General features: G+C 37.6%; 3 protein-coding genes across 5 annotated transcripts in view; 1 reads left to right on the forward strand and 2 right to left on the reverse strand.

The window, feature by feature from the left end:
• LOC133532415 (zinc finger protein ZFP2-like) overlaps window positions 1-15,230 on the reverse strand; it is a 32,513-nt gene extending 17,283 nt beyond the window's left edge. Inside the window, exons 1-6 of the mRNA XM_061871070.1 lie at window positions 14,935-15,230; window positions 13,061-13,195; window positions 11,251-11,791; window positions 8,058-8,140; window positions 6,775-6,849; window positions 4,940-4,995 (exon numbers count right to left, since the gene is read on the reverse strand). Of these exons, the coding sequence (XP_061727054.1) occupies window positions 4,940-4,995; window positions 6,775-6,849; window positions 8,058-8,140; window positions 11,251-11,791; window positions 13,061-13,195; window positions 14,935-15,069 (1,025 nt within the window). The 5' untranslated portion in view covers window positions 15,070-15,230. The remainder of the gene's footprint in view (window positions 1-4,939; window positions 4,996-6,774; window positions 6,850-8,057; window positions 8,141-11,250; window positions 11,792-13,060; window positions 13,196-14,934) is intronic.
• Window positions 15,231-15,348: 118 nt separating this feature from the next.
• On the forward strand, window positions 15,349-19,502 carry LOC133532432 (uncharacterized). Its single transcript, XM_061871104.1, has 2 exons — window positions 15,349-15,760; window positions 17,385-19,502. The coding sequence occupies exons 1-2, from the start codon at window positions 15,747-15,749 to the stop codon at window positions 18,244-18,246; spliced, it is 876 nt and encodes a 291-aa protein (XP_061727088.1). The 5' UTR covers window positions 15,349-15,746; the 3' UTR covers window positions 18,247-19,502.
• LOC133532404 (intersectin-2-like) overlaps window positions 19,489-24,446 on the reverse strand; it is a 53,473-nt gene continuing 48,515 nt past the window's right edge. For all 3 annotated transcript variants that reach the window (XM_061871048.1, XM_061871047.1, XM_061871046.1), the window contains one exon: window positions 19,489-23,345. In XM_061871048.1, the coding sequence (XP_061727032.1) occupies window positions 23,328-23,345 (18 nt within the window). In that variant the 3' untranslated portion in view covers window positions 19,489-23,327. The remainder of the gene's footprint in view (window positions 23,346-24,446) is intronic.

Here is a 24,446-nt window from a genome sequence, read left to right on the forward strand (position 1 = left end):
GAAGAGAGTTCACCTGTGAACTCTAAGGCGGTGGTAAAGGTAAAAATTTCATCACTCCTAGAACCTGACTTTGAAGTGAACGTGCATGCTCATGTTTTGGGCAAGGTAACATCGAATCGGCCGAGAAAACGTATTGTCATTGATTCGTGGGCTGAACTGTCTAAATTAAATTTAGCAGATTCCACATTCAACATTCCCGGCAAAATCGACTTGCTCCTAGGAGGAGAGGTGTACGGTCAAATACTTTTAAACGAAATGATCAAAGCTCCACAGGGAGCACTCATCGCTCAGCGAACGTCTTTAGGCTGGATCGTTTCAGGGCCAACTCACTTAGGTGAGTCGGAAATTCGTAAAAGCGTTAGCGTTAACCACATTCATTTAGATGAAAATGAGTTACTCAAAAAATTTTGGGAGCTCGAGGCTGACCACAATACGACAGATCCCAAGCAACATTACACTGAAGACGAGAAGAAATGTGAAGAATTTTTTACTGCTACCACTGAACGTGATAGCACAGGTAGATATATTGTGAAACTACCATTTCGTGATCAAGATCCCAGTTGCAAACACGGAAACTTTGTGCCTATTGCAACTAGGCGTCTCAACCAATTAGAAAAGAGGTTCGCAAAAGATCCTGAAATGAAGAAACGCTACACAGATGTCATCAATGAATATCTTGAGCTAGAACACATGGAAGAAGTTCCCCCAGAACAGGAGAACAACCCAGATGCAGTTTACTTGCCACATCATGCTGTCATCCGAGATGACAGATCCACGTCAAAGCTTCGGGTAGTTTATGACGCGTCTTGTCCTGGCTCTAATGGCGTATCCCTAAATCAAGACCTATTAGTAGGTCCAATTCTGCAACCTGTTTTGCGTCATACCATCCTTCGTTGGCGTTGCCATCCTATATGTCTGGTAGCAGACATTGTTAAAATGTACAGGCAGGTAAAAGTGCACGAAGACGATGTAGATTTTCAACGCATCCTATGGCGTGAAAACTCGGGGGAGAAGATAAAGCACTTGAGACTGCTCCGAGTCACTTTTGGTACGGCATCAGCACCCCATCTCGCAGTGCGTGCTCTTCAGCAAGTAGCCCACGATGAAGGATCACAGTATCCAAATGCTGCTGATAGGGTCCTCAAGCATTTTTATGTAGATGATTTGTTAACAGGGTGTGAATCTGTAGAAGAGGGTAAAGTAGTGTACCAAGAGATGAATGAACTTTTGAAAAATGGTGGATTCGAATTACAGAAATGGAGCAGTAATAATGAAGAATTAATGCGTTACATGAAAGAAACTGATGTCAAAGAGGAAGGAAGTCTCCAGTTGAAGATAGACGTTGTCATGAAAATTCTGGGACTGGTCTGGAATCGCAGAAATGACGAATTTGAATATTCGGTACAGCTTCCTCCACTCAAAGTTCCTGTAACAAAAAGAAGTGTCATATCTGACATATCAAGGCTGTTTGATCCACTTGGTTGGTTAGCTCCAGTGATCATAGTGGCTAAGATTTTCATCCAGAAATTGTGGCTTTCGGGAATCGAATGGGATGATGAAGTTCCACCACAATTACTGAAGAATTGGCTAAACTACAGAGAAAGTCTAAACCAACTTACCGAATTCAAGCTGCCTAGGTGGAACAACGCTAGATCCAATGTAACTGCGGAACTTCAGGGATTCTGCGACGCTTCTAATGAAGCGTTTGCTGCTGTTGTGTACTTGAGGACTGTAGATGAAGAAGGAAAGGTGCACGTGTCACTGATCACGTCCAAAACTAAAGTGGCTCCTATCAAACAAATTTCTATTCCACGTCTGGAATTGTGTGGGGCTGTGTTACTCACCAAATTGCTGGTTGAAGTAGCTGACGTTATGAGTATCAGCAAGGCAAACATTCATGCATGGACTGACTCCACAGTGGTCATTTCTTGGCTAAATAGTCGTCCAAATCGATGGAAAACTTTTGTCGCCAACCGTGTATCTGAAATAATAACATCAGTTGAGCCACACCAATGGTCCCATGTCTCTTCTAAAGATAATCCTGCAGACTGCGCGTCTAGAGGTACACAGCACCTGAGTAAAGAAGAACTCTGGATAGAAGGTCCGTCGTGGCTGAAAAATAAAGAAATTAGCTACAAAAAACCAAACATAAAGGACACGAACTTAGAAGAAAAAAGCACTAAAGCATGCTTCGTGAATACTTGTGGTAATGATGTCACAGCAGATGCCGAAGAAACACTTATTTCAAGGTTTTCTAAATTGTGGAAACTGCTACGCGTTCTGGCTTTCTGTAAACGTTTCTTGAAATGTGCTAGAAAAGAAAAAGTAAGTTTATGGTTAACAAGCACTGAAATACAAGAGATTTTGAAAATGTGTATTAAGATTGTTCAAGCGAATCATTTCAAAGAAGAATTGAAAAATCTGAACGAAAATAAAACAATTAATAAGAAGAGTCAACTTACCTCACTAAACCCTATAATTGATGAAGATGGTATCCTGAGAGTTGGTGGAAGATTAGAGCATGCTGGAATCAGTGAACAAATGAAACACCCAGTTATAATTCCACATAAGTCGCACTTCACAACTTTGGTCTTAGACAACGCGCACGAAAAAACTCTGCATGGCAACCCACAACTGATGCTCAATTACTTAAGATCTAAATATTTTGTCATCGGAGCAACCAATTCCGTTAAGTTATTCGTTCGCAAATGTGTGACTTGCGCTCGCTATGCTGCTGCATCGCGACATCCACTGATGGGACAGCTGCCGTCAGTTCGAGGAACTGTCAATCGCCCCTTTTTTCAGAGTGGTGTGGACTATGCTGGTCCAATAAACATGCGCACCTCAAAGGGAAGAGGCCACCGCTCTTACAAAGGCTACATCTGCCTTTTCATTTGTATGGCTACAAGAGCAATACATCTTGAAGCAGTCAGTGATTTGACAGCTCAAGGATTTATTGCGGCCTTTAAACGCTTTACAGCACGCCGTGGTCATTGCGCTGATTTGTGGAGCGACAATGGAACAAACTTCGTAGGAGCTGCTCGTGAGCTGAAGCAGTTATACGCGGAAGAACGATCAAGCATAGCTGTGGAAATTGCCGACCAGCTTGCTACAAATTCCACTAATTGGCATTGGATTCCTCCACATTCTCCAAACTTTGGAGGCCTCTGGGAGGCGGGAGTCAAATCCACAAAACATCATCTTAGACGAGTAATTGGAAATTCCACCTTGACATTTGAGGAAATGGCAACAGTTTTAGCTCAAATCGAAGCTTGCCTTAACTCAAGGCCTATGTCAAGAATTAATAGTAGCAACATTGATGATTCTATACCACTCACTCCTGGGCATTTTCTGGTTGGAGAGCCCCTAGTACTTGTCCCGGACTCTAACTATGAGTGTACCAATGTAGGTAGTTTAAGAAGATGGCAGCTAACACAGAAAATGGTCCAAGATTTCTGGCGCCGATGGTCGCGTGAATATCTGACTCAGTTTTACCACCGTTATAAGTGGGCCCATCAAACTCCCGAGCCAGTGGTAGGTAGTGTGGTGTTAGTAAAGGAAGATAATTTGCCTCCAGCAAGATGGTTATATGGTGTAGTCACTGATAAACACCCAGGTCTGGATGGAATCACTAGAGTAGTTAGTTTACGTTGCAAAGGGAATATTATCAAACGACCTGTTGGCAAACTATGTTTTTTGCCAATAGAAACTTAGGTTGTTAGTTGTTTTTTTTGTGTTTGTTTCTTGCCACATATAAGTTGAAGTTTTTTGAATTCTGAGTTTGTAGTTATACATTTTGGATATCACATGTTACAATTACTTTCCACTGTGCCATGTTACATGACATTTTGTTTTTTTGTTAGAGTTAGTTGTCTCATGGTGGGCGGAAATAAGGACACTTGTGTTATTATTGTCCTTGGTGGGCGGAATGTCCAACCTCTGTATGTATATGTATTTCCTAACTTTATTTGCAAGAAGTTAATTTTAGTTATCAAATTGCCTGCTAGATGTCGCTATACCATGTGTTGAAAATCCTAGATCGCGGTGTTAATATTTTTCCGAGAAACATGACGTCTGGCCGGTACTAAACATTGTCAAGCTTTTATAACAGTTGTACCTCTATTGAATTTATTACATTATTGTATAGTCAACAAGAGTGCTTTTCTTTTTGGGCCTTTTTACAATATATATATATATTCTTGTATATTTTTACTGAGGTGTGCCAATAAAGAGTATTCTATCTATCTATCTATCTATCTATCTTATACCAAAAATGAAATTTTAGCAAAAAACTATTATTTACTAAAATTCAAATTGCAACGACATGGTAGGTATGTAGACTGCGAGCCTGGAACAGATTCGCCTCCCGAACGATAACTCGTATAGTGGTTAACGGCTATGTATGATGAACCCTCGTGGACGTCAGCTGCCGCACCGTCGGTGGGTTCAGGAATGGCAGCCACCGAAACATGTAAACAAAATTTAGTCATCGCCTCCCGTGTTGATACTTTGTCAGATGATAGATTAGATGCTGTTGTTAGTTTAAAAAATCGTTAGCCGATTGCGTTAGAACGTCAACTGGTCGCATGAACATGTAAAAAATAAGCGCTTTACCTTTTTATGATAGTAATAACAAAATCATGACAATTTGCATGTAGCATTCCATCAGGCGTTTCAAATAAACAGATCGGATCACGCATTACGCATACTTTGCGGACGTAAGTGGTAAGACGCGTATTTTTTACATGTTCATAATGACCAGCTGACGGTCTTTCCCCCGCGATACAACCGGCTATTTTTTTAATTCATTCATATATATAATTCAAGCATCTAAACATTAAAAAAAAACAGCCAAAAAGCATGACAAAGTATCAGCCGGGAGGCGATGACTGACAAAATAAGCTCCTGGCCCGCAGTCAAATGTACTTATGAAACTCACTCGCCCGGCACGACCCGGTCGCAGCGCCGGCACCGGAATTGCAGTCTGTGCGCATCCTGAGTAAGGAAGAGTAGAGAAGTATACCAAAATAGAGAATAATATGACAAAGATTAAACTCATTCTAAAACGGTCACCGACATGTCATTTAAAAGAAATATTACTCGTTGCAATTTTGCCAAAAAATAAAAACTGTACTTGATTTCATTTTTACATTCCTCTTTGCATTACATAAGAGTCGGCCGGTTTTTATGTTGATGTCACTATTAGAGAGCGATTAATAATTAGTGACAAAACGCTCTCATTAAATCCAAGTTTCTGATACACCAAGCAACTTTTACTAATAGGGTCGTTTCCAATGTTTTGAAACGCTTGTATTACGTTCTATATTAACTAAAAGTTGCCCTAAAATTCAACTTTTATACTAAAAACGGCTTTAAATATGTTAAATTAACGAAATATATTTTGACAGATGCTTTCGCGCCCAAAACGCTCTTTGAAAATTGTGTGACGTCACAGTTTACGGTTTGACACATACTACATACGCACGTAGAAGATACGAACTGTCAACTGACATTTGTCATTTGTTGTTTATCGCCTAACTGTCAACAGTGTCAATCCGAGAGTTGTGACGTCATCAGAATCTTCAATGACGTTTCGAGTTTGGTCACGTGACGTGTGCCAAAAGATATTTTAAATTCAATATTTACAAAAATATGGTCATTACAGGTCCCCTAAAAGTAGTTTAACATGTTCTTATAATCCAAAAGAATTTATTGGGATACAATTCTGCCCTAAGATTTGTAGATGGAAACTACCCTATTAATGCAAAACACCACCCTTTATTTGGAACTCTTTTTATACGCTACAGACAGTGACGGACAAGCATCAATATCAAACATTTATTCACTAAATCCCACTTCCACCCACACACAGGGGCACTTATACATGTATTTTTTTTACAAACAATAAGAATAATGAAATACAAACAAATATTGAATCAATGAAATATTAGATACTTTATTAGAGATGTATACAGTCTCTAAATGTCGAATTACAAATAAAAAAAACTACGATAAAAAAATACAACCAAGAAATACTAAAATTATTTAGAGATGTTAAAGTATACCAGGTGGCAGGTAAGATAGATGCACCACTGCTCATGCACTGGAATGGACTGCATGTGGCAGCCACAGATGCTGAGAAGTGGTGCATCTAGATTGCCTAGTTATATTTATTTTTTTGTACTTGTAGATATATTATTAGATTTATTATTATTATTTTGTATGTCATTAGCATTAATTAATTTTAAGATTTGTTGTAACTACTAACAATTATGGATCTATTATGGATTCGAATTAAATAAATAATTGAATTGAAACTGAATTGAATTAAAGTCTCTAAGTGTCAGAGAAAAAATACAATTAAAAAAAAATTACGATGATTAAATTACCTTAGAGATGTAAAGGATCTCCAAGACTTGAACTCTTATATAAATAATTAAAAGACAAGAAATTATATCAGACAAACAGACAAAAACCCAATGAAGTGTCTCACGTTAATGGCACTCAAAAGTTACGTACTTATAACATAACATGTAACCCGTGTAAGCTTAAACAGACCGGTCTCCACAAACAGCACCCCTTCAGGAGTATGACGCGTATCTCAGTGACCAAATATAACACATCTTAACACATCTTATCTTTATTACCTTAAAAAGATGTGTTCAGATATATTTGGCCACTTTTGCCGTCAATGTCTTTTTAATGCTTACTATACAAAAGTACAAACAAAAATGCAGTCATATTTTTGGTAAATATCCCCTACCACACATTTACCTGTATGTGTTGATTCCGGTTCACAGCGAATCGGTAGCGCGCGTGACACAGGTGGCACTCATTGGGTCCAATGCTCTGTAACATTTGTATATGAAAAACTTACCTTTAAGAAAATATGTTCTAAAATAATGTATTATAATTAAGCTAGAGATTTTACACCTTTCAATGATAAGGGGTCACTCGAAATACCAGGGACCAACTGTTTGGAAGATATAGACAGCGGGTCATATAATCCTGACAGAGTCGCCATGTAAGGACAGGAGATTGAGACGAGTGATAATAACGAATATCATAGATGAACTGACTTTTAATAGGAATAAGTTATCCATATACAGTAGAGAACACACACATATTAGTACATTACGATACAATTCGCAACGAGTGGGGATAAATTCAAACACAACCGAAGGCAGTTTTAAATCGACCCCAGTTGCGAATTGCCTATTCGCACATGTATCGTACAACATTTTACAGTACATATGGCCCTTAACATTTTCGACATAGTTACGTAATGTGCTAATTATCGCACTAGTTCGGTAATGTAGCACCATATGTACGGTAAAAACATTATACTTACAAATGCTATAAACTTATTGTAAATCATAGAGGTACAATAATATAGAAATGAAATGGGGGAGGGGGGAGATGACCGAACGAGATGCTCTTATGAAACTTTCAGTAGGAGTAGTAGAGAAAGCGACATTATTATTTGTCCTTGACACAGTCTCACATTTTTTTTTATTCCCCACCATGAATTTAGTATGGTTTACGGTGAGTAACAAATATTCCGATCAAATTACGTAGGTTATGTTTGGTATGTTGTCAGGAATCATAAAACGTGTTTTTTTCTACTCCTCTACTGTTATCTGTCATTTATACATTCAACACGAATATAAGAACAAACATAATAGATTTGAAAAAAAGTCTATATTGTCTATTCCTCATAACAGCACTTGTGCTTTAAAATCGCTAAAACGTTACGTACAACGTTTTACAGTACATATGGCTCTTTAAAGTTTCGACATATGCACGGAAAGTGCTCATTTCCGCACGCGTGCGGGAAAGTAGCACCATATGTACTGTAAAGTATTGTATGCAATGTTGTATAAGTAGGTCAAAAAATGCTCACATTGTAACCCCCGCCACTCGCCTTTTTGACCCTTATACAACGATTGCATAAAATACTATTAATTTCGTCGCATTTCGTATGTTTAGACCCTCACGGGCGCAAACAAACGGCACGTCTGAATGAAATACTAGGTCTGTGTTATAAATCAACTAACCGGATCATGCTTGTCTTTAATATGGTTATCATAAGCAGTCGAAGTGGAGAATCCTCTGCAACACAGCTCACATTTGAATTCTCCTAAAAAAGAAATACATACTTAGAACCATGACATATTATAAAATTTGAGTGTCCGCCTAAAGTTTTGCTTGAATTTCTCCTTCATCTTCATCTTCCTTGCGTTATCCCGGCAATTTGCCACGGCTCATGGGAGCATGGGGTCCGCTTGACAACTAATCCCTAGAATTGGCGTAAGCACAGTACGAAAGCGACTGCCACCTGATCTTCCAACCCAGAGGGTAAACTAGGCCTTATTGGGATTAGTCCGGTTTCCTCACGATGTTTTTCTTTACTGCAAAGCGACTGGTAAATATCGAATGATAATACATGTACGTACATAAGTTCCGAATACCTGCGACCTCCGGATTTCAAGTCGCGCGCTCGTTAGGCCACCAGCGCTTATATTTTTTTCTCATTGAATGTACAAAATAGAATTCTGAACCAGCTGATTTTAACAATGTTTTTTTCTGTGTTAAGGCGCATTATTATCTTAAACGTAAGTTTTAGGCCAACTGTTACCAGTTATGGTCCTTGAGACACAGCTCGCATGCATACGCAAACCACCATGATTTTTTAACGTTGAACCGTGTATTTTTTCAAGCTTTACCGTTAAAGAGTTAAACAAATCCAACATTTACCTTAAAGCTGTGTTATACAACGCAATCATTGAATGTGACAATTTCGATAAAATTAAAGAGTTTGTGCAAATTGGGGCAATCAACCTGCCATTTTAGTATGTGGGATATAAAAAAACAAGGTTTACATCTCTACACCTTATAAAACGAAGTGACCCGCCACGTCTGTCTGTTTGTGTGTATGTATGTTCGCGATAAACTCAAAAACTACTGAACGGATTTTCATATGGTTTTCACCTATCAATAGAGTGATTCTTAAGGAAGGTTTATGTGTATTATTTGTTTGTGCAATTTAAGCTTACACGGGCTACATGTTATGTTATAGGTATGTAACTTTACTTTTGAGTGGCATTAACGTGAGACACTTCATTCGGTTCTTGTCTGTTTGTTAATTTCATGTCTTTTAATTATTTATATAAGAATTCAAGTCTTGGAGACACTTTACATCTCTAAGGATACTTTATTGGTCATTTTTTTAAATTATATTTTATCTGTGACACTTAGAGACTGTATACATCTCTAATAAAGTACCGTTAAATACGCCAACTTTGCCACCAGGGGGAACATTGCCCAAAACACAATTTCTAAGGCAATCTACTAATATCTAAAAAAGTTACAAAATTATGGCAACATTGATGACATTGGTAGAAAGTAAACTATACCTGTGGCAACACAGAATAGCGCGTGCACTCCTGACTTCATTCAGTAACCAGTCGGGACTTGTCGAGTACGGAGTGTATTTTTGCGGGCCAATTACTGAGAAATTTTGGAAGAGAATTGTACATCATGGCGAATACACAGGTATGTTGAATCGATTGTATGTAATGTAAAACCATGAGCTGAGTATTTTGATGCTAGGTTCGTTACTGTAACTAGTATATTACAAAAGTTATGCTGATGGGCAAAATTACCCAGTAATGTACCGTCGTATGAGTGTCAACATTGCCCGCAGTAAAAAAATGCTTAGGGTTGACACTTTTTTTTACAAACTTTTTTTTTTATTAATGTGCAAATCTTGCAATATTTGTATGTACGTACATATGTTCGGATCAAATCTTGCAAGCCATTTTTCGACCACTTTTTGGTATCCGATTGAGCTGAGATTATAGCATACTACTTCTACTTCTACTACCAGTGACAATACAATCTGGTAGTGACATTCTGGTTCAACCGGGATCGTCTCCACATGAGGAATTCTTTTTTTTTCTATGGTTAATATATAATGGAGTCGAAAACTATAGTTTCATTTTTGATTACTGGCCGTTTTTCAGAAAAAAAATTGAATAACTATTTTGACATACCACACATTTGAACGCATTTATAGCTTAGATGCCTTAGTCTTCCGTAAAAAAGTGAAAAACGTAGAGTTGACAGCTGCCAGTTGTCAAATATTGCTTCCTCATTGGTTACAACTACGACTTTGTTTGTACGCGGTTCAGCTGTGTGTGTGACATTTGGCAACTGGCAGCTGTCAACTCGACATTTTTACTTTTTTACGACAGACTAAGGCATCTAAGCTATAAATGCGTTCAAACGTGTGTTATGTCAAAATAAATATTCAAAAAAATATTTTTACAAAACCACAAGTAATTAAAAAAAGTAGCTCCAGTTCTGAACTCCATTATGTGTCTATTAAAAAAAAAATAGTAATGGCCACTTCAGAAAACTTAAGGTAACCAATTGAAATTTGGTTGGTACATATATAGATCTCAGTTGACAATACAAGTACAGTCAACAAAAAGCACAGTCAGCGAAAAAAAGCTATTAGATTCTGCTATTAGATTTTTATATAACGTTATTGAAATAAACAACTTTGCGCCTTATTAATATTTTTTGTTTCTTACCTACCCTACCAACTTTGTGCAAATTAATGTTCAGTTTTTATTATCTTCTCAATTTTGACAACCCTAGCACTTTTAAATCGCTACACGCCGTTTGTATGAAGAAGAAAAAATGTACAGGCTAACATTGCCCACTCATTTTAATAGGAAAGTATTTCGAGCATGTATTATTATGTCGAGTAAATTTTTGAACCGATCGCCTTCATTGCCAAAATACTTTCATTGGTTTTTATGGCAACCAAATAAGGTCTATAGTTGCGCTAAAAATCACGGTGGGCAATGTTGGCTAAAAGTCCAGATAACTTTACCCGACCTCAAAATCGGTCATATGATGGAGAAAACGTTGACTAAAGTTAAATTTGCAGTTAAATTTAAATGCGCATGATCTCGGTGTTACCAAAGATACATAAATATTTCCGAGGTTTCATACAAAAAACTAGAATTTTTTTAGTTTTTCCCAAATAGTGGGCAAAGTTGGCGTATTTAACGGTATCTAATATTTAATTGATTCCATATTTGTAATTGTATTTTGTTATTTTTATGATTGTAAAAATTTGACATGTAAAATTGCCCCTGTGGCCTATTTGCTGAATAAATGTTTGTTTGTTTGTAAAATCTACGAGCGGCAAAACAGCTGGCAATACATTTACCTTACCTTGTAAGTATTTTTCTGAGAGCTTCCTCCTCTCCATATCTTCAACCATTTCTTCCTCCGTCAAACATTTAACTTCAAAATCATATTTCTCCTCAAACTCCTTAATATCTCCTTCTGTACTGAACTTATTCTTCTTCGTTAACTTCTGTTTTTTATTCACTTTTACTTTCTTGGTTCTTTTATGTTCTTGGTTCTTTTTTGTCTTGGTATCTTTCAAGGCTGGTGCGACAGTTATATTACCTATTCGAATTATATCATTTGTTACGTCTATGTCATTATCTGGCCATGAATCATTATTTTCATCTAACTTTACTGATTCAACAGTTATATCATAATCATTATCATTGCCCGGCCAGAAAAAATCATTTTTTACATCTAATACTTCATTTTGTTCTAAAGAGTCTGTTTCATCGATTTCGTCTTTTATGTTCATCTCTGTGTCTTGATGGATGTAGGTTCCGGAAGATTGGTGGTGTATGTTTAGATTGTATGTCAGTTTGTAGGCAGAGCGGTCGATCGTTTGTATATATTTGTTTGTTATCTGTAAAAGGAGATTATTGAACCTAGAGGGCAAAGTTGTCCAATTCCTTATGCTATGGAATGTAAAAATTTTGAAATAAGTAAAATTGAATCGTCTAAGAGGCTACAACTTAAGGTGCGTACGCATTTGAGGCAGTCTCGGGTCGAGGCGCGCACGGCTTACATGTTTGCTCAAATCCGTACGCGTCTCACGCGCCGTGCGCGAGCAGCGAGCGAGCCGGCCGGAGGCGGTCTTATGACCGTGATTAAGGGCGCCTCGGTGTGCGAGCCTCGGCTCATTTGGACGGATATCCGAGCGTACCCATGTGCGGCGCACGCGCCGTGACAAGCTCAGACTTACGAGTATCATAAGGTTGTGTAAGTCACCAGTCGCCAAAAATATGAGAGTTATCATAAATCGTTCCTTTGCCGAAATGGGCTTACGTAACCTTGTCTGTTTCCTCTTTATTTTAGGTTCAACTAAATTAATCAAGTATTCAAAATCCGTGCTGGACATGCGATGCGATATATTTTTTTTTTTAGTTTTATCATTCTCTTATTTTAGAAGTTACAGGGGGGGGGGGGGGACACACATTTTACCACTTTGGAAGTGTCTCTCGCGCAAACTATTCAGTTTAGAAAAAATGATATTAGAAACCTCAATACCATTTTTGAAGGCGTGCAGGTTTAGCAGCACCGCATGGCACAACGTGCACCAGTGCTGTGGAAACCCGGCCCACACTGACACCTGGTATTGCTAACTACATCCAAAGGGTCATGTTATAGTGCTCCTGTATGATGTGGCTTACAATCTGTTGGCGCAGCAGCACTTGTTTGAGCAGTTCCTCGGCTTGCCGGCAGCGCAGGCGCGCGCCTTTGGCAGCATTCTTATTGTATCTATCTCACTCTAACTATATGACATCTGTCTCACTAACATACGCATGCATAACTATAGACGACATCTCCTCCGTCGCAGGAAAATACTGGCTCCAAAGAGCCCAACACAGGGATGAGTGGAGAAAAAGTGAGGAGGCTTTCACCCAGCAGATGGGATCTGCAGTCAGCCCCAAAACCAAGTTAAAAAAATTAAAATTATAACCTAACTGTAGAACAAACGAAGCTTTAATAAATAAATAAACTATAAGAGTGCGATGCATTCTTACTATATCTGTCTTACTATATCTGACCTTTAGCAGCGCCGCACGGCACAACGCGCCATCATGTTCGTCATCAGACTGACAGCTGATAATGACCGTATATCCAGAGTGTTAGGTAGGATCATGTGACTTACAAACTGTTGCCGCAGCAGCATATGTTTGAGCAGCTCCTCGGCTTGCCGGCAACGCAGGCGCAGAGCATGCGCCTTAAGTAGCGCTGCGCGACAAAGCGTGCATATGTGCTGTGGAAGCCTATCCCAGGCTGATAGCTGAAAAAAATATTTAGAAATATGTTTATGGATAAAAATATATTTCAATAGCATTGGCGGATAACCCTATGCACTATTATCTCGTCAAGAATCCCGCGCTGCCAGTTCATGATGAATTCTGCCGTCCACCTCCCCAGCGACTAAAATCCCGAAATCCACCCTGTTCTGCAGCTCAGACTCTGAACAACTTCTCTATATCAGATCGGTGGAAAACGGAGTGGTCTGCTGCTACAACAGGGCACACCACCCATGTCACCGACCCAACAAAAAAACCAAAAGGGTTTGACCTCCCCCGCAAACTTTGGTGTCGCTTAAATAGGCTGAGAACTGGGCATGGCCGTTGTAATTCCCTAACATATAAATGGGGTTGGAAAGATTCTCCTCTCTGCGAGTGTGGCGAGGAAGAGCAGACCACTGATCATATTTTCCAACGCTGTCCCCTTCACTCGTATTCTGGACCAGCTGAAGATCTGGAGTCAGTCACGCCTGAGTTGGTTACCTGGCTTAGCGACCTCAAGGCTATACTCTGATTGCCTTCTTTATGCATGCCATACGATTAAATAAACTATTATCTCATTAGCCTCACTCCAGTCAAGGCAAGGGGCCGCATGAACACTACAAAATGATTTTTATAACACTGAGCATTGGCCCATTATCATAAATTAGGTAAAAAATGTAAAAATAGAGACTATTCTAACTTCTATAAGCACATTCAAAAGGCAGAGGTCATCAATTAGGTTGTTTTTTTTTTAATGTTTGTTATTCCATAACTCCGTCATTTCTAAACCGATTTTGAAAATTATTTTTTTGTTTGAATTTATATATATACAGATTTGTCCCGTTTTTGTCAAACTCAGTTCTAATGATGGGATCCATGAGGAATCGAGGGAACTCTTCAAATGTAAAAGGCATACATATATTGATTTTTGTATTTTCTTTGACAAATCAAGCATTTATATTTGAAAAAGTGACATTTGATGAAGTGGAACTGCTGATGATGATCAGAATGGAACTCTTCAACAACCCATAGTACATATGTTTGTTAAGCAAATTAGATTTTCAAGGCTAATTTTTGTCAATTTTGAGTTCTGACAATGGGGTCCATGAGGAATCGAGGGAACTCCTCAAATGTTAAAGGCGTATATATAGTGATCTTAGTATTTTCGTCAACAAATCAAGTATTTACATTTGTAGAAGTGCCATTTGATGAAGTGGAACTGCTGATGATAAACAGATGGAACTCTTCAACGATGCATAGTCCACATTTGGCAATTTCTTATCTTTGCATGTTTGTCAAGCAGTTAGGTTTTCAAGGCACATTTTTATTTTTTTAATAATTATCTGGTGCTTTATTTCATGCATGGTGTGAAATAATTTATTTTAAATACAGTTGAATACCCTATTGCGGGTATCTTACCAGACAACCATAGGGCAAATCTGAAATGTATCAAGGTGGGTGCAGTGACAAAAAAAACATGTTACCTCCTTTTTTACATAATTAGGCATAGGACGCTGTCTTTTTAATGTCATTGTATGAAATCCAAAATCAACAATAATCGAAGTCCGTTTTTTTCTTAAACATTATTAGCTATTTTTAATTCATATTAGGTAAGTATTTTACAATAAACACGTTATAATTACACGAAGTCATTTTCACATCTAAAATCCGGGGTATACCCATTATATAAACTTTATATGTATATCGTCAAAAAAGACGTTTTATCACAGTTGAAACTTACCGCTGTCCCCATAACATCCGTGAACATCTGGTCTAGTCCCCATTTGCTAATATTGTACAGTTTTGTGTCCCAGGCAAGACAAATTCGACACGCAAGCAAAGTATCAGGCACTAGCTCAACTTTCAATATATTCATGATTATTTCTAAAATTCAGTGTATAAATGTCGCTTTTTCACTAATCTACATCGAAAACGATAGTTTTACACGCAAAAACCTTAGTAAAATATTAAAATTTGCACAATTTACCAACAAATCATAGCATAAACAAAAATTCAATACAATGAATACATTTATATTAGTTTCAATAAATTTGACAACTGTTTGACACTTGCTCTATGATATACCATTTTGACATTTAGTCGATATAAGAAGCGTTCAGATTGTGCCACATTTTAAGCGAAAGACCGAGAATTTTAATTTAATGTTATTCTAATGAATACTGAGGTTATCTAAAAATGGTCAAATTACTTACTTACTGGAACTCGGAAAATTTGACCCTGAAATTGAAATCACGTAAGGAAAGGGCCAAATTGTTATATTAGACCCCTTTACTTGTAATTTTATTATTTTAGGCTAGTAACACTGTTTTTACTATATTTGGTACTTTACCGATATCTACCGACCCGATATTTAATTTAATACTTATCTTCTATTTTATTTGCACACGGCATTAGTTTTGTGAGTTCAAATTCCTCTGTAATAAAATAGACTACTTCCAGTATTCATCTTAATCTGAAGAGAAATACATAGTTTTTCACTTAGATACTTACGTTACCGGTTGCGTTAACTCGCGACATTCCACACGATTCACCATGCCAATCCATTGGTAAGTATCTTCTTACTACAAAAGATTTCATATCAATTTTAACACATCCTAGTCTTTTCAACTACTTTAATGTCACTTACACTATGTAAATAATGTATATTATGATTGTTCGTATTTCTCTATGTAAGTGAATTGTAATATTCTTTTGGAGAAATAAATTCTTAAACCATAACCATTACATCCTCCTCCATCATAATCGTACTAAAGTAGTCCGAAGACCAAATCTTTTGTTGAAACTGGAAAACTATGAGAGCAGACATACAATCATACTTTTACTTTTTCATAAGTAATTATATTTATATTATAGTTACAATATTTTAAAACTAGTGGCTCTGTAACTTCACGATAAGCTTAGAAAATGTAAAGTGAAAAATATTTTTTATGTTGAGTCAGTCATTATTACAGTGAACTCACAGTGGCCTTAAGCGCCATAGTTTCTATAGGTGCTTAAATCCTTTAATATACCAATTTCAGAATTTTGAAAAATTTCCAAAAACTGAATCGATAAAAAAATCTATTTCATCATAGAATCTGGTCACAAAATTTCACGAGAATCGGTTGAGAATTGCGACCTGTAGCGGAGAACATCCGGACATATGAATTAAAGCGATTTGCCAGAGTTAAAACGGAGACCTTCGCTAACCCTTCGGTCGGTGATCAAAACTTAAATGTCTTGCACAACCCTTTACAACTTCACTTCACACCAAACCACACAATATTATACGAAATCGATTGAAAATAGCCATAAAAGTTATCTCTATCTCATATATTATTATCATTAATTTAAGTCGCACATATATTGCATAACCTATACCTAATTGCTACATGCCTCTGACCTGATTACCTGGCTTGACAACCTCAAGGCCATACTTTGATTGTCCTTCAACTGTGCATGCCATACGATTAATAATAATAATAATACATGCCTCTGATCATTAATTATAATTAAGTGATGATTAGATCCCAGGCAGATACAGGTTACTCAACATTGGCGCATTTATTGTACCTAAGTAACTGTGTAATTGTTTTACAATAATAAATGATGTAACTTTGTTGTATATAGTTCGTTTCTTTTGCATTAGAAAAAAGGTAAACAATCTTGACAAGTCTATTTCTTGAAAAACGCGTTTAAAAATCAGTAACTATTACTTATGAAATCAAAATAATGTAAATGATTGTATCTTCTCTTCTTCTTCCATCCCTTTTCCCTTTATTTGGGGTCGGGCCTCCTCACATATTTGCGCCAGGATGTCCTGTCCTGGGTTGTCTGTTCTGGCAATTGGGCTTGCTTGAGGTCTCCTTGTATTTTTGACCACCAGGTCGTTGGTTTGCGGCCCTTCCTCTTGTTTTGCTCTGGTAAATCTAGCGCTATCTGTACCACATGATCTTTGCTGCGTCTTTTAATATGTCCGTACCATCTTAAGCGGTTTTCGATGATTTTCTCAGTGTAAATGATTGTATATGATTTATAATTGTTACATATTTTCCGTGAATAATTTTTCAAAGGTGTTTTTCAATAAGACATGTCTAAATCACTTACCTTTTTTCTAATACTAATAAAGTATACACTGAGAAAAATTAAGTATATTATCCTGTAAATAATATAAAATTTTGTTTGTTTCAGCAATATTGAAACACAACAGTTAGGTTCATTATTGAAACTGAAATGCCTGATCAGCACGACTGAAAATAATTGTGAATTTATAAGTAATGCCTTAAATGTAAATGACTTGGCTATGGTGTCTTTAAAATTTGTGGTTAAAGATAAATATTTAAATACTTTTATTTGTTCATTGACACATGCTAAAGCTAAGGATTTCCTAATTAAGGTAAAAGTTCAAGAGGGAACATCATCATACTGTGAGTGGATTTGCAGAAATGATGGGCAATATAAGCAAGTTGGTTACCCTATTATTCTGTGGAATTGTAGTACAAGGTGTGTGGTACAGGATGTGTGGAGTGGGCTGTTGAATCTTACAGTATCAGCCAGCAAGATCTTATGTGGCTTGCCTGTTAAGCTATATAAAGATGAAGATTTTACCGACTTCAATTTAAGCTGTGCTGAAGGCAGTGTGGCCATCCACAAATCCCATATGGCAGCCCATAGTGATGTCTTCAAGACAATGCTTAGCCAAGAGTGGAAGGAGACCAAGGAAGGCCTAATCCAGATACCAGGTGTCACTCTGCAGACCGTCCAGAATTTAAAAAAATACATGTACTTGGGAGTACTGCCCGATGATGACCTGCAGTCATTGCTGTTGATCGCTTCTTGTTATCTCATGGAAGATCTGAAGGCAGAATGTGTTTTGAAACTCAGCCAAACTGTTAAACCTGAAGATTTGTACAATCTATTTAAATTCGCCGTTGTTAATGAATTACCAGAGCTGACATTCGCTATTATGAAAGGAACTCCAGAGAAAGTTGTTGAAGATGCTGAAAATATATGTATGAAGAGGAATGACGAGAAAGAAACAAAAGAGGAATAATTAATTTGTTTTTTCTATATTAAGATTTTATGATAATTACAATTTTTTAGCATTTAGTTTTTGTTTAGTGCACAATATTAGTTATAAACTGATTTATCTGTAACCAAAATATTAAATCACTTGCTTGCCTAGATTACGAATGGTCACTACTCACAGGCATTATTTTTCTTGAAGAATATTAAAGTAACTACTTACATTAGTTGCATCCTATTCTTGTGTTGTACTAGTAAAGATTAATTGATTGTGTAAGATGTGGTAACACTAAGACAAATTAGTGCTTCAATTTTAATAGCTAATGTAAAAGGTGCTGTACATATCCATATATTATGTGGTAACTCTGGTCGCCACATAATATATGAAGTTACCACAGAACATGGCGCCGAATAGTGCAATGTTTTGGTTGTCAAACCCGGGGGCACGATTTTTCTTTTACAAGCAATGAATGTATACATATGTAGAATAGATACTGTGAGAGCACCAAAGTGTGGTGATCGCGAGTCTTATGTCTATCTAGTTTATAAGTTATCATTAAGGTTACTTACTCACTGCTGTGGCGCAACGACGCAAAGAGGATCTTGTTCTCCGACTGTCCAAAGCCGTTTATGTCCAACTGGACATAAACTGTCAACTGACAGCGCCGAGTTCCCTAGGTCTTTTTGCACGTCGTCTCTCCAGCGGAACTAGGGCGTCCTGACGATCTTTAGTTTGTTTTAGGTATTTAGTTATTATTTACGATTTTAATTTTAACCTATTAGGTGTATTCGGGTAATTGCCACTGCTTCAGAATGTCGACTAGTTCTGAAAATCAACCATAATTCCATCACACCAAGAGTCCATTGTTGGAATTACCTGAATATAGTTATTTTACTTTATATGGGGTTTCTACCCAATATTTTCAGATGTGTGAGTGGCTTTATCCACAATATAATCACTAAATACTATTCAATTTAAATTGTTTAACCGTACGTTTGGAAATGTGGTACCTACCAAGTTCAATGTTGAAAAAACTTTTTTGTATTATCTTTATTCAGTGGCGGATTTACCCTAAGGCCAAGTAGGCCTGGGCCTAGAGCGGCGAGATAATTAGGGGCGGCACTCGGCAGTCTACCTATATGATGGGTGCGCTGAGAAAGGGGCGGCTAGTACTTATTACAGGGCCTGGGGCCTAGAGCGGCAGACACTGCAAATCCGACACTGTCTTTATTCTTTAAGTTGTAAGCTGATTAAAGAAAATAAAACAAGTTATAAAGCAATAACGTGTATTATTGACGAACAAACTACTTGATACATGTCTACATGATGAATAGTACACAATAAAAATAAATTCGAAAATGGCAACTAATCCTTACAAAATTGGCGATATTTTGTACTGGTACAGAAGTGCAAATTATTTATGTTGTATTCTAACATGTATATATATATATTTTTGCAGTTGACAGATAATGGTAGGGTTCCTTAAGAGGATAGGGGACGACCGCTTCTCCATACATGTTCCCATTTTCCACTGATTAGAGAATATACTTTTTCATAATTTAATAATTTAATGTACATAACATAGCTATGGTCTTTCGTTAGACTTTTTTCGATTATTAATTATTAAAGGAGTATGAAGCGAAAAACTAATTCCATACAAATTTTGAAATGCACCTAAGTTGAAATAGTTTGAATTAAAAAAAAAAAACAAACGAAGAGGCATATAGGGAGCGTGCATGAACTGTAGGAGGCGTAAATGTGATGTTTATTGTTCCGATGTAGCCCACAAGATGGCAGAACCTACTATGCAGAGGAAAACACGTGACATGCACATGTACTGTTTATGGTTCCGATTCAGGCCACAAGATGGCAGACCCTCCAACGCGCACGGTCCCTTTGTGTCAAAATATTTTCAATAATGTTGATATCCAGAGATGAATATGGGAAATACGTTTGTTTTGAAACTCAGCTTGCGCGGTCATTCCCTTAGTGTGAGAGTCAGAATGGCGGGTGTACCTAAATAAAAAAAAATGAAAGGCATACCATATTTTTGTACCTAACTTGTTTACTTGTCTATTTAGTACCTCCGTTAAAAAAAATTGTACCCATTGTTGAATTTGGGAACTTTGGAGTTACAAATTTACAATATTAAAGACAATGACGGGCCTACCGGACCGCGACCTTGGTCCGGTCCGAGCCCTGTTCGATCGAGTGTAATGTGATCCGCCGTACGTCCGTTAAGGACGCAGCTATAAGTGAGAGCGGGAAAGAGATATTTTGACCAGACCAAGGTCGCGGTACGCTCGTCAGTTAACGCTTTTAGGCACTACGTAACGCGTTGTAAAATTGTGGCAAGCGTTTTGGAAAAGAGATAGACGATTGGTAAGGTCGGGTTATTCCCACATGAAAAGATACATTGATTGAGTAAGATGTGTAAAATCTAAGACAATTTCGAGCTTCGATTTTGACAGGTAAACGAGATGGCGCTGTACAGCTCCATACATTTTCTCTCTCTCTCTCTCTCTCTGATTGTCAAAAGTAGACGTTTGACAATTCAGTGACCGCACAACATATGGCGCAGTACAGCGCCATCTGTTTCGGATGTCAAACTAAGGGCCACGTTTTTCCTTAGATTTTACCTTTCTATTCCTACCAATGGAAAAAAATAAGATTTTTTTTCTCACCTGTCCTGAGAAAAATAATTCTGTTTCAGGATTTATTTATTCTCAGTGCTACTAAGCGAGAAAAAACATCTCGTTTATAACCACTGGTAACTAGAGGAAATAATCCGTGTAATAATTTACCTCCTTTCTCCCACAGACACCTTTACATAATAGATAACACTATATATATAAAGTAAAAAAAATGGAATGAATATTTTAACGTCATAACAAGTAATTTAAAGTAATTAGGCGGGTCCACACGGGCGAGCATACGTGCGAGGCAATTTTCTCGCGCACTAAACGGCCAGTGTAGACGTGCCTCGGCCGAGTGTTAACGCTACCTTCTGTCTACATATTGACAGCGTGCCAATATGTCAGGTCTAACCTCGCTAGGTATAAAACCAACTCTAGCCGTGGTGATAACAACCGCAGACAGCCAATGTTGGTTGCCCCCGTTGCTAAGCTCAGGAATTCACTCAGTGTCATTGGGGCCAAGATTTACAACTTGGTTCCGCCTGACATAAAGTCCGCGGAAAGTGACTCTGTGTTTACCAAGAAACTTAAAGCGCTGCTAATCGCACAGGTATGCTACAGCGTTGACGATTTTCTCCGTGGAGTTCATAAGTAACCCGTAAAAGTTGTATGGTCCTTAATGCTTGATTAATTATAAATATAAGATTTAGTTGTAAATGTTATCATTTGTAAATATTAGTTATTTTAATCTTATTATGTAATTATTTAATGTAATCCTGACTTGTAAAACAACGATTTTACCAAGAAATAAATAAATCAATCAATCAACCGAGGCGGCGCGCGCGTTTTCCTCGTCCGAGGCTCGTCTACACTGGCCGTATTGTGCGTGAGGAAATTGCCTCGCGCGTATGCTCGCTCTGTGTGGACCGCCTATTGGGTCAAGATTATTTTCGTTGTCTCGTTTTTTGTCGCCAAAAAATGTGACGGAGTGTAGCTTTTTTGTATGAGATACATTTGTTTTTTTTTTTTTTTTTCATGTTAATTATAATCTGCAGCTAGAAAGATATGCAAAAGCACTCGACTTTTTTTTTATTTGACAGAAGACATAAATACAAGCGTGACAGAGTGGTCAGAAACGAGACAACGAAAATATTTTTTACCCAATTGTTGAATATTTTGTAACGTAGGTTTGAGTATTATATCTCTACTTGTAAACATTTACAATACTACAAACATTATAGTGATTTCTATAAGCATATTATAAAGTGGGTTTTCTAGAAATATTCATTTTCTCAATAATGTACGGCAAAGTTGACTTTGCTATATTAAATATATTAACCCTTTGAACGCCAAGAACCCCTACAGTCGTCGTTACTAGTCGTGCCCACAGCGCCAAGGACACCTATAGGTGTCATGACGTACGCTGTCAAAGTAACCTTCACACTTTAGAGTACCTAAGGTTTACATTAGCTTGCTCGCGCCCGGGAGCTTGGCGTTTGAGTGATGTTTTTGTTTATGATATAAAGGTTCAAAAGGTTAAACCGGGTCAATGATGTATTATTAAGTCGAAGTTGACTCTACAATGTTGAACATGTAGAGTCTACATGTTTCGCTCCATACCGAGGAGCTTCAATGCGAGTACGCGTTGGCGGACCGACGCAGACTGCGTGGTGCAGCTCTCCACGTGCGGCGGCGGCGGCAGGTAGGGGGGAGGGGGAGGCGAGACACTACCCTTCTTGAAGGTATTATTGACCAATCTTTTAATATATTTAATATAAGTTTATGGTCAGTATTTTGCTTCATTCTCCCTCTCGGCAATAACGTACTTTCGATCACATACTATAATATCTTATACGTTTAAACGAGCGAAAAATCGATCTAGCTAGGTCTTATCATATTTGAGTTTTTATAACTTCGAATATTCATGGCGCATTTAAATACGGTATTTTTTTTCTACATACTCATAGCCGTAGAGTGAAGATTAATCCTTTGAACGCGCGCCATTTTGAACCTTGTCGGAATGCACGAAGGTAGATATTGGGCTGCAGCCGCGCGTCAGTTGACGTCTTTGGCCATGGACGGGCAATAAGAATGGAGCCAGTACAGCGGTGTCACTTACGAATTCGAGCCAATCGTGCAGTCTAACGCCACAACGCGATTGGTTGATGCGTTCGCATCGCGCGCGCGATTGGTCGCAACTAGTTCCAGACTGCACGATTGGCTCGAATTCGTGAGTGATACCGCTGAACTAGAACCATTCTTAGTACCCGTAAGGCCCGTCCTTAGATATATGTCAATGTCTTTGGCTGTTCAAGGGTTATTGGTATTTTAAAGTTTTTAAACTTCAAGGGAACGATTAATGTAACTGATCTATTACAGTTTAGTATATGAATGTGATTACATAGTTTAGGGGCTAATTTGGTGACATTTAGTTAACTAGTTTGGTGACGTAGTTGCTCGGGAACAATCCAGTCATCCCGCGAAGTTCGCCTGCAACAATAATCATAATCAAGTTAAAAGTTAAATTGCATGAATTGTAGACATTCTAAACTTATATCGTATTAGTATGTAAGGTTAGGTTTATAGGGAGCGTGCATGAACTATAGGAGGCAGCACAGGAGCCGTCAGATTTTTGGCGCGAGGCGTACCTATATATGTGATGTTTATCGTTCCGATATAGGGGGAAGTTTGAAAGTAGCACCGGTAGCGGAGAAGATAAGGAATGGTAGGTTAGCGTGGTATGGGCATTTAATGAGGAGGGATGAATGCCATATAGGAAAAAGAATGTTAGGAATGAATGTTGATGGACGGTTTTGGTAGACCCAAAAAACGATGGATGGATTGTGTGAAAGAGGATATGAGATAGAAAGGAGTGAGTGCTGAGGTGACGAAAGATAAAGGAGAATGGAAGAGAAGAACATGTTGTGCCGATCCCACATAACGTGGGATAAGGGCAGGAGGAAGGAAGGTTTATTGTTGCGATGTAGCCCAAAAGATGGCAGAACCTACTATGCACAAGAAAATACGTGACGTGTAAATGTACATGTTTATGGTTCCGATTCAGGCCACAAGATGGCAGACCCTCCAACGCGCACGGTCCCTTTAAGAGTTTATGACAGACACGAATTTATGATTTGACCTGGAAATTACGCCTCTATGTTTATTTATTAATGTGTAAATTACCTACTTGTAAATAAACTATAATAAAATGTGAATAACTTAGCTAGTACTCATGAACCTTCTATGAATTATGTCTATGTTTTATGAATTTAATTATTCATGAATTTCCATTTTAATGTATGTATTATGGTTATTTTTCGCTATTACTTGAATCTGGATTTGTGACTAGAACTAATATTTATGACATGTTTAATAATTATAGTATTATTTAAATATTATTATATTATTTAAATTATTTCAGCGAAATTATTTGGTTTCGATGATGGTGCCGCCCTTCCACACTCCGACTGACAGACGTTGTACCAGATATTTACTTATTTAATTTCTACTGTTATAATCTGTATTGTATTTATTGAATAAATGTGTTCAAATTATTGCTTTATTTTAATTGTAAGGAATTCCTAGTATAAC

Source organism: Cydia pomonella, chromosome 27 (assembly GCF_033807575.1).
Source record: "Cydia pomonella isolate Wapato2018A chromosome 27, ilCydPomo1, whole genome shotgun sequence".
Classification (NCBI taxonomy): domain Eukaryota; kingdom Metazoa; phylum Arthropoda; class Insecta; order Lepidoptera; family Tortricidae; genus Cydia; species Cydia pomonella.